The 13,385-nt window shown below is 44.6% G+C and overlaps 1 protein-coding gene and 1 long non-coding RNA gene across 7 annotated transcripts in view; one reads left to right on the forward strand and one right to left on the reverse strand.

Annotated features, from left to right (window-relative positions):
• LOC110513173 (inositol hexakisphosphate and diphosphoinositol-pentakisphosphate kinase 2) overlaps nt 1-4,304 on the forward strand; it is a 50,303-nt gene extending 45,999 nt beyond the window's left edge. For all 6 annotated transcript variants that reach the window (XM_036964164.1, XM_036964165.1, XM_036964168.1 and 3 more), the window contains one exon: nt 43-4,304. In XM_036964164.1, the coding sequence (XP_036820059.1) occupies nt 43-683 (641 nt within the window). In that variant the 3' untranslated portion in view covers nt 684-4,304. The remainder of the gene's footprint in view (nt 1-42) is intronic.
• Nucleotides 4,305-11,876: 7,572 nt separating this feature from the next.
• Nucleotides 11,877-13,334, reverse strand: LOC110506839. Its single transcript, XR_005039797.1, has 2 exons — nt 13,200-13,334; nt 11,877-13,161 (listed from the first exon to the last, which is right to left on the reverse strand). It is a non-coding gene; the product is annotated as an uncharacterized LOC110506839 (long non-coding RNA).
• Between the last annotated feature and the right edge of the window lie 51 nt (nt 13,335-13,385).

The following is a 13,385-nucleotide window of genomic DNA, read 5'->3' on the forward strand; positions in this document are numbered from 1 at the left end:
CTTGGTACATTGATTAATTGATCATTTGTTTGGTCTCTGCAGACAGCAGCGGTCCATCCAGTACAGTGTCCAGCGCTGGCCCCTCCTCCCCCACCACGGCAGACGCCTCCCCCCATTTTAGCTTCAGCGACAAGACGCCCTTCACCCCCGAGAACAGCGAGGAGATCCACTCCTGCCATCACAACACAGTTCAGCAAGCCTCTACTGCTGGCCCCCAAACCCCCAAATTCTCCAATCCCACCAGCCCCATGGAGGACCCGACCACCCCCTGCCAGACACCCCCAGAAGACAATCCTGAGGCACCAGCCACCCCCAGCCACCTGCCCCTGAGTGGAAACTCTGAATCAAGGCAGGAGGAGCCAGGCGAGTCCCCTGCTTCAACTGAGGCCACTTGCGGTGAAGTTCCAGACCTCAGCCAATTGAGCCCGTCATCTTCCCCCCTGGCAGACCTCTCTCTGGGCCTTTTGGATGGATACCTCCCCGGTTCTCTCCCGGTGCTCCTGGAGCTCAGCGAGAGCGGCAGTGAGGCAGGATCCAGCGCACAGACGCCCCAGTCCCCAGGGGGGCCTGATGAGTTCTTTGACACCCAGGAGACAGTGGAGATGTGGAGGGGCAGCACGGGGAGCCTCCCCCATCCTGGGACGTCACTGGAGGTGGGAGCCCCTCACGCGTCAGAGCCCTAGGTGGGGGCTCAGAGAACCAGAGAAGGAGCCTAGGTCTTCTAAGAGGCTAGAAGGAAGTAAGGTAGAACTTCTAGGGGGCTGGAAGGAGGCTTCCAGGAAGCCCTTCAAAAACTCTCCTCTGCCAGTTCCATATGGTGAACCCCCAGTGGAGCATTCTAGTGACCTAGTCTTAGACCAAGGCCCTGTGGCTTGTAACTTATGTCTGGTGAATAGTGGATCGGGCTGCTGCTTCTTAGTGCTTCTCTACCCTGGTCGTGTTCATGAGGCACAGAAACTGAGAAAAAGGGAGAGTACTTCCTTTGACTTGTCCATTAAGATACGCGCATTTTCCATTTCCGTTACATAATGAACACGACCCCAGTCCCTATCCCACAGCTGTCTGTGAACCAGCCGTTGTAGGAGAACTCAGTGTGACCATAGAACTACCACAGAGTACAGTACAACATCCTTATCATGACTGTCATGTATGGATGTTTTTGTCCCTGTGTCCGATAGAAAGCCACTTGTTCTGAAGTGAATCTTTGTTGCTGGTGTAAACAGTCTATAATGGGTGACATCTTCTATCCACTGAACAGCCCTCAGTGTGCCCCATCTTCTATCCACTGAACAGCCCTCAGTGTGCCCCATCTTCTATCCACTGAACAGCCCTCAGTGTGCCCCATCTTCTATCCACTGAACAGCCCTCAGTGTGCCCCATCTTCTATCCACTGAACAGCCCTCAGTGTGCCCCATCTTCTATCCACTGAACAGCCCTCAGTGTGCCCCATCTTCTATCCACTGAACAGCCCTCAGTGTGCCCCATCTTCTATCCACTGAACAGCCCTCAGTGTGCCCCATCTTCTATCCACTGAACAGCCCTCAGTGTGCCCCATCTTCTATCCACTGAACAGCCCTCAGTGTGCACCATCTTCTATCCACTGAACAGCCCTCAGTGTGCACCATCTTCTATCCACTGAACAGCCCTCAGTGTGCCCCATCTTCTATCCACTGAACAGCCCTCAGTGTGCACCATCTTCTATCCACTGAACAGCCCTCAGTGTGCACCATCTTCTATCCACTGAACAGCCCTCAGTGTACACCATCTTCTATCCACTGAACAGCCCTCAGTGTACACCATCTTCTATCCACTGAACAGCCCTCAGTGTGCACCATCTTCTATCCACTGAACAGCCCTCAGTGTGCACCATCTTCTATCCACTGAACAGCCCTCAGTGTACACCATCTTCTATCCACTGAACAGCCCTCAGTGTACACCATCTTCTATCCACTGAACAGCCCTCAGTGTGCACCATCTTCTATCCACTGAACAGCCCTCAGTGTACACCATCTTCTATCCACTGAACAGCCCTCAGTGTGCACCATCTTCTATCCACTGAACAGCCCTCAGTGTACACCATTGTGGAGATCTCGCCAAAAATAACTGAAACAACATTTCAATTTGACAGGTGGGCTCGCATATTGCATCATGTACATCGCTACATACATACCGTTTACTATAGCTAGAATTGCAGCATGTCCACCAACTCATGGACATTGTAAAATAAGCTGGTTTGAGAGACATCTCATTTCAAGTAGTGTGAGTAATACGTTTATTTTTCCTGCTGGGAAATGTACATGTCAAAATGTCATCAAGTCGTTTTGAAATGCATTTTCAGTTGGCAACTTTATTGCAGTATATTGAAATCATGGTCTTGTCACACATTGAAATGATAAATGCACCACATGACTGGTCTGTGACATTTCATCAAACAGAAGATGTCACCCTGTGTGTCTCCCCAGTTCTCCTATTCTAGGCTCTCCTCTCCCTGTGATGGTCTGTAACACCGTAAAGGTCTGTTCACTTGATATGCGCCACAACTGTATTGCATCGAGCCAACAATAGCCACGGTAGGCTCTTTCTTGTTACTCTGTTCTTGCGCTGCACCCGACCAAGCAGCGCTCCACACCTTGTGCCAATCAAGTGAACAGGCCTTAGAAACTCCTGACTAGCAGCTGAGGTCTTTTCTTAGGGGTAAAGAAGATCTCCACTACATGTGTGGTGAGATTTATTATTTCCGTTTCCTCTTTTGAGATTCAATATACTCATCCGAGCCTGGTCCCCCACTGCACAGATGTAGGATCTTAATTTGAACCAGTTTGCTACAGCAGGAAAATCATCCTGCAGGAACTGGAAATGTAGATTATTATTAATGGACATTTTTGTAAGGAGTCATTTGATACATTTTAGGTGGAAATCACAAACTTCAGAATCCCTTTTAAACATCAAATACACTACACAATTTACATTTCCTGCATTGCAGGAAAGTTCTCCTGCAACATCGTGATCAAATGAAGATCTTACATCTATGTGCTGTAGCTAGCTCTTCTATTGTTGTCAAGCCATACATGTTGTCACGACAATGAACGCAAACACACAGGAGTTGGCTAAAGCACAAACGGACTGGAGCACCAGGCTACTATCCCTGTAGCCCCTAGTCACTTCCCCTAGCCCCTAGTCACTTTCCCTAGCCCCTGAAGGACCTGCATAGGAGGGAGCAGTACTCTACTGACTGTAAAAAATAATCCACGTTTGATTCGATCACAACTTGTGCACTGCTTTTTTTTTTTGCCAAATTCCTTAAACCTTAACTACCACTTTAATATAAGTAATCATATAGAAACTATATGAGGAGAGATCTATATTTAACTTTGAATGACTCCTAGTGAGGTGATATTTTTAATGCAGAGCCATCAGATTTATTAACAGTTTTAACTTGTATCATAGCAACTGTATATTTTTGTAAAAGATCACCTCAAACATTACTGTATTAAGCAATCTTTTTTTTTCACTGAACAAAGGAGGTCGGGGTATTTTTGGATGGTTCTCTGTGGTTCCATTGCGTTAGACAGTTTTTGTTGCAGGGCCTGTGGACTGTTATCTGTGTGTGTGTGTGAGAGAGAGAGTAAATGAGATTCTGTATTTGACTATTGGGGTTGGTACAGTCGTATTGTGATGTACTGTAGAGATGATTATTTCTGTCACGTAACACAATTTCATGTCAGTCAAAGAATGAACAACACTGCTGCTGCATAGAAGCAACATTAACACTGTAATCTGTCATTGTTTCAGTGGACATGTACAGATGTGTCAATCTAAACAATGAAACTATATCTGATTGTGTGTAATACCTCTGGTCTGTGTCTCTGGCCTACAGTAGTGGTTAGTGTTGTCTGTTGTAAAGTGTTTGCAACTTTCATCTGCAATTCAGGATGCTAAACTACACTGAAATGCTATATCTGTTTGGTTTGGAAAGTGTGATTCATTTTGAGTCAACTTTTTGAAGGAGATGGAAAGTGAGTAGATAAAATGAAATAGCATAATGAAGAATTCCCTGTTTAGCTGCTATGCACTTCTAAACTCTTCATGAAGGCTTTACGAATGAAAAATGCACTTAAATGCTTTTGGAGCTCTCAGTGATTTCAGCCTTTTAACTTAAAAGATTCAGCTGAGAAAACGCACTCTGCTTTAATTTCTATGCTATTTGCTGTGTGGGGTAATCGGCTCAATGGCTCTATGGTTTCTACAAATGCAGCTTTATTTCTCTCAATGATGTTCTGAATAAAATGTCCTGTGAAATGATATTTCTCCCTCTGTGTGGATTTGACTTGCATGGCATGTGAGTACATGGCTGTCTGAGGAATGACTGGCCTTTTCATATAACCAGGCTTTTCCTGTTTTATATTTGTGAGCATCTGGACGGTACACAACGATTCCACAGCAACCAAAAGACAGTATGGTGGATTGTACTTGCAGTACATAGCAACCCTTTACCAGCAGATAACAATATGGTTTACATTGACAATGCTTTTGTCTAGATAACATGGCTCAAATCATATATTCATAAAAATGTCATCTAAATTGTGATTTGAATTGGTATGTTGGTGGCAGCGAGCGGTGGGTTATTGACTGATTGGGTCTACAGGGGTGCATCCTCACCCCTTTTTACGTTGACAGTATTTCCCATCCCCCAGTAGGTCAGTGACGTGAGCACTAGCATTTTGTTAATGGTGTCATACAGCCCAGTAATGTCATTGGGGCAACAACTGCCAGATGCCTCGTGCAACAGGGGCCTGTTCAATGAAACAGAATGTTCTGATAAAAATGTGTTGTCTCATGTACCATTGTCATGTATACCAAACAAAAATATAAACGCAACATGTAAAGTGTTGGTCCCATTTTCATGAGCTGAAATGAAACAACTAAAACCAGATAAAAAAGTAATGGAACAATAAATGTTTTAAATACGATAGTCTTAGAGAACAAACGATCAGGGTTCTTCTAAAATGTAAGAAATGGCATTGAATTTGTTCCAATATTTGAGTCACTCAGATACTCTAAGAACAAGGCAAAGCCACGAGAAAATTTGTATTATTGAAGAAAATTGGCTTTAAAACTGAATGTGTTCTCAGCCGCATGGTGCGGCAGGTAGCCTAGTGGTTAGAGCGTGGGGACAGTAACCAGCAGGTAGCCTAGTGGTTAGAGCGTGGGGACAGTAACCAGCAGGTAGCCTAGTGGTTAGAGCATTGGGCCAGTAACCAGCAGGTAGCCTAGTGGTTAGAGCGTTGGGACAGTAACCAGCAGGTAGTCTAGTGGTTAGAGCATTGGGCCAGTAACCAGCAGGTAGCCTAGTGGTTAGAGCGTTGGGACAGTAACCAGCAGGTAGTCTAGTGGTTAGAGCATTGGGCCAGTAACCAGCAGGTAGCCTAGTGGTTAGAGCGTTGGGACAGTAACCAGCAGGTAGCCTAGTGGTTAGAGCGTGGGGACAGTAACCAGCAGGTAGCCTAGTGGTTAGAGCGTGGGGACAGTAACCAGCAGGTAGCCTAGTGGTTAGAGCGTGGGGACAGTAACTGGAAGGTTGCTGGATCAAATCCCTGAGCTGACCAGGTCAAAATCTGTTGTTCTGCCCCTGAGCAAGGCACTGTTCCCCAGGGGCCGAAGACGTGGATGTTGATTATGGCAGCTCCCTCGCACCTCTGTGATTCAGAGGGGTTGGGTTGAATGCGGAAGACATATTTCACTTGAATACATTGTTGGGCAACTGACTTTCACAAAATGTGTAGAAATGTGTAGAATTGCAGCAAACTATCTTTAAAAAAAGCAACATTTTGTCTCATTCTGAATGCAACCTCCCAGAATAGAGCCGAAAATTGATCAGATACATTCTACAGAGCTGTGTCCACGGAAGTGAGGAGGCTGGTAAAACCAATAACCCAACATGTGAACTCATTCAAACACTGCATGCTGGCAGTGCGAAGACCATTTTTGTTGTGTGCTTTACCCCGTTAGCCTCCATATGCAGATTTGATTGAATAAGGCCTCAGTGACTTGGCTGAAAAAGAAAGTGGAAGCTTGTGAGACGTTCTTTAATCGAAGTGCAAATCACGAACGCTGCAGTAGGGATTCTATTGATTGCCTCTGCTCCCTTTGTCTATCTGTGAGGCTGTGATTGTGTTAGCAGGAGACAGACTGCTCATAATGATTTCCACTAAGGCTGTGTCTGTCTCCTGCCTGAGAGAAATGGCGAGAAAGGGGTGGAGAGAGGCCATCTGGTGGGAAAGGCCAGCAGCGCTAGCTAGCTACTGTCTGTAGCTAGCTCTTTGTTCTTTACACAAGTTCAATGATGACTCAGAAACCAATCCAGCATTAATCTGTTGCTATGACATTAACCCTCGCTCGTTTCTGCCACTATAGAGGTCGGAGTAGACCGCTGTACAAACGCTGGAGGGAGGGAAAGTAATAACATGTTATTAGGTGCGGCAGGTAGCCTAGTGGTTAGAGCGTTGGGACAGTAACCAGCAGGTAGCCTAGTGGTTAGAGCATTGGGCCAGTAACCAGCAGGTAGCCTAGTGGTTAGAGCGTTGGGACAGTAACCAGCAGGTAGCCTAGTGGTTAGAGCGTTGGACCAGTAACCAGCAGGTAGCCTAGTGGTTAGAGCGTTGGGACAGTAACCAGCAGGTAGCCTAGTGGTTAGAGCGTTGGGACAGTAACCAGCAGGTGGCCTAGTGGTTAGTGTTGGGCTAGTAACCAGCAGGTAGCCTAGTGGTTAGTGTTGGGTCAGTAACCGAAAGGTCAGCTCGGGGATTCGATCTAGCAACAAGGTAAAAATCTGTTGTTCTGCCCCTCAAGGCAGTTAACCCACTGTTCCTGAGCCGTCATTGTAAATAAGAATGTGTTCTTAACTGACTTGCCTAGTTAAATAAAGGTTACATTAAAAATAACCACGACATCGTCCAATTTAATATCAATAAAAGCCTTTATCCCTTGAAATGCTGTCAGCTGCTGACTCAGCAGTCCAATGCATTTAACTGTATAAGTGTTAACAGCAGGGGAGGTGAGTTAGTTTCCGTCTAGTGCTCTGTATTGTCCTCATTGCTCCATTGAGAGTAGTCAGGTGGGTCGTTCTTCAATTGCTATGGAATTTTGAAAGAAATGTACTTACTTTTCCAATTCCAAATATGGTAGCAAAATGACTTTCTTTTAACAATGCATAAACAAAGTTTAGCAGTATAAAGGACTTGCATTATGTTTTATCATTGATAACCAGTTCAATACTCTGTTCAGCAGGAAAAAATGATGTGTTGGAAACATCCTAAAAAGGTCTTTAGGGACATCCTGAGCTGGGAACTAGATAAAAAAAAAAACCTCTAGGAGACTAAGACAGAGCGTTCTAAAAACGTGAATTAAACAAACTCCTTCAAAATGGCATTGTAACAGTTCAGTGAGATTTGGGCCAACCATGGTATAGATAACCATCTGAAATGCTACTGTTGGACCAAATGGCGGCCATCCGACATTACCCCATTGCCCAGTACTGACAGTTGGAACACAAACACACAGGAACACTGCTCCACATTCATTCAATTTCAGAAAAGAGAGGAGAAAAGGAAGAACAGGCTCCGGCTACATCTGTTGGTCCTACTACATCGAGCTCATGTGACCTTGCGGATGATGTCATAATCGTTGCCATTCAGTGTGTGCCAGCTGGGGTATTCAACAGATCGCTGCTCATTCGCCAGCCGCTCAAAGCACGGATTGTACCCCGAGTTCGCCTCAAGACAATGGCTGATAAATTGTGTAAGCACAGTGGCAGAGTATTTGATCAGATCAATTCAGGCACAATCTAGACCTATTCCAAATACTAATTATACAGATCGAATAACTGCTCTGTTGTAGATTAACTGTATCTTTCCACCATGTCAGTTTTACAATGTAAATACTCATCACTTTAACTGATCTCAGTGACAGTAGAAAAAAAGGGCCTTACTGCCTTCAACATTACATCCCTTGCCCAAATTGTGGAAATTCCCCCCACCCTCCTAAAGACAGACACTGATGTGCTGCCAAGGCTGGCCAATCTGCACATTGTCCCCCTGTCCAGACCTCCTTTCATATGCAGAGGGAGATTATTCAGGGTTCAGTCTCCCCTTCTTCACCACAGCATGACATCATCCCTAAATTCACTGTGACATAATCCCCAAATTCACCATGACATCATCCTGAATTCACCATGACATCATCCCCAAATTCACAGGCATGTTGGGATACAGACGTGGGGTCCTCAGCCAGTGCTATTATACACAAGGCTATGGCTGTGTCCCAATTCTCCCCCATCTCCTGAAATGTGCACTTTCTCACATGGATTTAACAAGGTCAGATTTGCGCCATTTAAAAAAATTAATTATTTCACCTTTTATTTAACCAGGTAGGCCAGTTGAGAACAAGTTCTCATTTACAACTGCGACCTGGTCAAGATAAAGCAAAGCAGTGCGACAAAAACAACACAGAGTTACACATGGGATAAATAAACGTACAGTCAATAACACAATAGAAACATCTATATACAGTGTGTGCAAATATAGTAAGACTAGGGAGGTAAGGCAATAAATAGGCCATAGTGGTGAAATAATTACAATTTAGCATTAACACTGGGGTGATGGATGTGCAGATGATGATGTGCAAGAAGAGATACTGGGGTGCAAAAGAGCAAAAAAATAACAATATGGGGAGGAGGTAGTTGGGTGGGCTATTTAAAGATGGGCTTGTGTACAGTTGCAGTGATCGGTAAGCTGCTCTGGAAGCTTCAGTGACTTTTGCAATTCGTTCCAGTCATTGGCAGCAGAGAACTGTAAGGAAAGGCGGCCAAAATAGCTGTTGGCTTTGGGGATGACCAGTGAAATATAACTGCTGTAGCGCGTGCAACAGGTGGCCAGTGAGCTGAGATAAGGCGGGGCTTTACCTAGTAAAGATTACCTGGAGCCAGTGAGTTTGGCAATGGATATGTAGCGAGGGCCAGCCAATGAGAGCATACAGGTCGCAGTGGTGGGTAGTATATGAGGCTTTAGTGACAAAACGGATGGCACTGTGATAGACTACATCAAATTTGCTGGGTAGAGTTTCGGAGGCTATTTTGTAAATGACATCGCCGAAGTCGAGGATCGGTAGGATAGTCTTATGAGGGTATGTTTGGCAGCATGAGTGAAAGATGCTTTGTTGCGAAATAGGAAGCCGATTCTAAATTACATTTTTGATTGGAGATGCTTAATGTGAGTCTGGAAGGAGAGTTTACAGTCTAACCAGACACCTAGGTATTTGTAGTTGTCCACATATTCTAAGTCAGAACCGTCCAGAGTAGTGATGCTAGTCGGGCGGGTGGGTGCAGGCAGCGATTGGTTGAAGAGCATGCATTTAGTTTTACTAGCATTTAAGAGCAGTTGGAGGCCACGGAAGGAGTGTTGTATGGCATTGAAGCTCGTTTGGAGATTTGTTAACACAGTGTCCAAGGAAGAGCCAGATGTATACAGAATGGTGTCGTATGCGTAGAGGTGGATCAGAGAATCACCAGCAGCAAGAGCGACATCATCATTGATATATACAGAGAAAAGAGTCGGCCCAAGAATTGAACCCTGTGGCACCCGAGAGACTGCCAGAGGTCCGGACAACAGGCCCTCCGATATGACACACTGAACTCTATCTGAGAAGTAGTTGGTAAACCAGGTGAGGCAGTCATTTGAGAAACCAAGGCTATTCAGTCTGCCGATAAGAATGCAGTAATTGACAGAGTCGAAAGCCTTGGCCAGGTCGATGAAGACGGCTGCACAGTACTGTCTTTTATTGATGGCGGTTATGGTATCGTTTAGGACCTTGTGCGTGGCTGAGGTGCACCCATGACCAGCTCGGAAACCAGATTGCAGATCGGAGAAGATACGGTGAGATTCGAAATGGTCAGTGATCTGTTTAACTTGGCTTTCGAAGACTTTAGAAAGGCAGGGCAGGATGGATATAGGTCTGTAACAGTATGGGTCTAGTTCCACCCAGCTCCTTCTCTTTGTGTGTGTGAGAGGTGGAAACCTCCACCAGTTTACCATCGATCAGCAGTCTCCTCCTTTTGAAGAGCTTTAGGGATCTCAGATGATACAAAAGAGAGGTTGAACAGGCTTGTAATAGGGGTTGCAACAGTTGCGGCGGATAATTTTAGAAAGAGAGGGTACAGATTGTCTAGCCCAGCTGATTTGTAGGGGTCAAGATTTTGCAGCTCTTTTAGAACATCAGCTATCTGGATTTGGGTGAAGGAGAAGCGGGGGGAGCTTGGACTAGTTGATCCAGGGGGTGCAGAGCTGTTGGCCGGGGTAGGGGTAGCCAGGTGGAAAGCATGGCCGGCTGTAGAAAAATGCTTATTGAAATTCTCGATTATCGTAGATTTATCTGTGGCGACAGTGTTTCCTAACCTCAGTGCAGTGGGCAGCTGGGACAATTTGGGGAATTAGTCATACAGGATGCACATTTCTGTTAGGAAAGCAAAGGCTAGCTTTTTCAAACTGATTGGTTCCTGACTTTCCTGAAAAGTTGTATATCGCGGGGGCTATTCGATGCTAATGCAGTAAGCCACAGGATGTTTTTGTGCTGGTCAAGGGCAGTCAAGTCAGGAGTGAACCAGGGGCTATATCTGTTCTTAGTTCTAAATTTTTTGAATGGGGCATGCTTATTTAAGATGGTGAGGAAAGCACTTTTAAAGAACAACCAGGCATCCTCTACTTACGGGATGAGGTCAATATCCTTCCAGGATACCCCGGCCAGGTCGATTAGAAAGGCCTGCTCGCTGAAGTATTTTAGGGAGTGTTTGACAGTGATGAGGTGTGGTCGTTTCACCGCGGACCCATTACGGACGCAGGCAATGAGGCAGTGATCGCTGAGATCCTGGTTGAAGACAGCAGAGGTGTATTTGGAGGGCAAATTGGTCAGGAGGATATCTATGCGGGGCCCATGTGTACGGATTTAGGGTTGTACCTGGTGGGTTCCTTGATCATTTGTGAGAGATTGAGGGCATCTAGCTTAGATTGTAGGACAACCGGGGTGTTAAGCATATCCCAGTTTAGGTCACCTAACAGTACGAACTCTGAAGATAGATGGGGGGCAATCAATTCACATATGGTGTCCAGGGCACAGCTGGGGGCTGAGGGGGGTCTATAACAAGTGGCAACAGTGAGAGACTTATTTCTGGAAAGGTGGATTTTTAAAACTAGAAGTTCTAACTGTTTGGGCACAGACCTGGATAGTAAGACAGAACTCTTCAGGCTATCTCTGCAGTAGATTGCAACTCCGCCCCCTTTACCAGTTCTATCTTGATGGAAAATGTTGTAGTTGGGGATAGAAATTTCAGAATTTTTGGTGGCCTTCCTAAGCCAGGATTCAGACCAGGCAAGGACATCCGGGTTGGTGGAGTGTGCTAAAGCAGTGAACAAAACAAACTTAGGGAGGACGCTTCTGATGTTAACATGCATGAAACCAAGGCTTTTGCGGTTACAGAAGTCAACATATGAGAGCGCCTGGGGAATAGGTGTAGTACTGGGAGTTACAGGACCTGGGTTAACCTCTACATCACCAGAGGAGGAGTAGCATAAGGGTACGGCTAAAGGCTATAAGAACTGGTCGTCTAGTGCGTTGGGAACAGAGAATAAAAGGAGCAGATTTCTGGACGTGGTGGAATAGATTCAGGGCATAATGTACTGAAAAGGGTATGGTAGGATGTGAGTACAGTGGAGGTAAACCTAGGCATTGAATTCAACATTTGTATTTATTATGGATCCTCATTAGCTACTGCCAAGGTATCCTGGCACTCATTTCAGAAGTTACCTGAAATCAGACACAGTTGAGGCTTTTTGTATTCTTCAATACATGTTTTATTGATGATCACCACACTTTCCCCCTTTGACAATAAATCTGCTGAAGTTCTATGTTCCTAAAGATAGATAGAGAAGTATATTGCACTTAAAACAAAAGATTTAAGAACAGTCATGAAGCTTGCAAAAAGAAAGAGGAAAGCGATCCCAACGCCTTCCTTCCAGCACAGCCAGTGGAGGCAAGACGACGACCTTGCACCAGCCTTCCCCATACCATCCACAGTTAGCTTTTTAAATATGCATCTTTTAAAATAGCCTTTCTATTTTATTCATTTTTAAACTATTACCTACAGGATTAGAACCAATAAGGTAGCATGCACAGACAAGCAGAGTTTATTGGAATGATGGACAATCTTCATGAGGATTTTCTACATCAGGATTCTGAGGAGTTTTGGAGAATTCAACTGAATTATTATTTTTGCACAATACATTGTTACTGTTTTTGTTCTTAGTTTTTTTTATTTGGAAAAATTCACTGTGTGAACCATTATAAATACCCTAGATATAAAATGTATTGATATAGTGATCCGAGTCACTATCTGGCAGTCAGTTTTGTGTGTTGTGGTTTGTGTATGTCTATGAATACAATGTTAATTCTAGTCTTCAGAATGACGCTGACATGAGTTAACAGTTGATGTCTCTGTTAAGACAACCTTGAAGTCAAAGACCACAGGAAAACTGGTTAAATTACAGCACAAGAAGATTGAGCATCTTCTCATATAGTTGCTGAGATATAAAGGGATACTGTTGTTCTGAATCCCATTCTCTACATGAAAGCCAATTGCAAGCACTGGAAAATGATCCAATCTTTGTTATACAGAATGTTCTCTCAGCTAAACAATATAGCAGGCATGTTAGTTTCCCTTTGACTGTTAGTAAGACAGTTAGTTACCTGTACGGTCAAAAATCAGTCTCTTAAAATGTAGAACTTGTCCAGTTTTCTTTAATCAATCGCTGACTAATTAATTCCCCTCGTTTCTCAGGGCAACCATTAGAAATAGACAGACTTCAGACAAGAGTAAGGAAATAAAATAACAGACATTCTGCCCTAAAAATAAGTTTGATATGCACTGTATTCACACACAATAGAGGAGACAGTCTGACTTTGACTGACAACCCTTTTGAGTTGATGGAGCAGAAATATATACAACTACTAACTAGTATGTCACCAAGGCAACCAAGATATCAATGTCCTCCACGGAGAACGTAAAGGTTAATCTGCTTCTTCACATTCGGATCAGCTGGATCACTCAGAACTAGCCTGGTTAACAGACAGAGCAGTTCTGTCTCAGAACTAACCTGGTTAAACCTCTCAGTATTGTTATCGCAGCCTGGTTAACAGACAGAGCAGTTCTGTCTCAGAACTAGCCTGGTTAACAGACAGAGCAGTTCTGTCTCAGAACTAGCTTGGTTAACAGACAGAGCAGTTCTGTCTCAGAACTAGCCTGGTTAACAGACAGAGCAGTTCTGTCTCAGAACTAGCCT

Source organism: Oncorhynchus mykiss, chromosome 26, assembly GCF_013265735.2.
Source record: "Oncorhynchus mykiss isolate Arlee chromosome 26, USDA_OmykA_1.1, whole genome shotgun sequence".
NCBI lineage: Eukaryota > Metazoa > Chordata > Actinopteri > Salmoniformes > Salmonidae > Oncorhynchus > Oncorhynchus mykiss.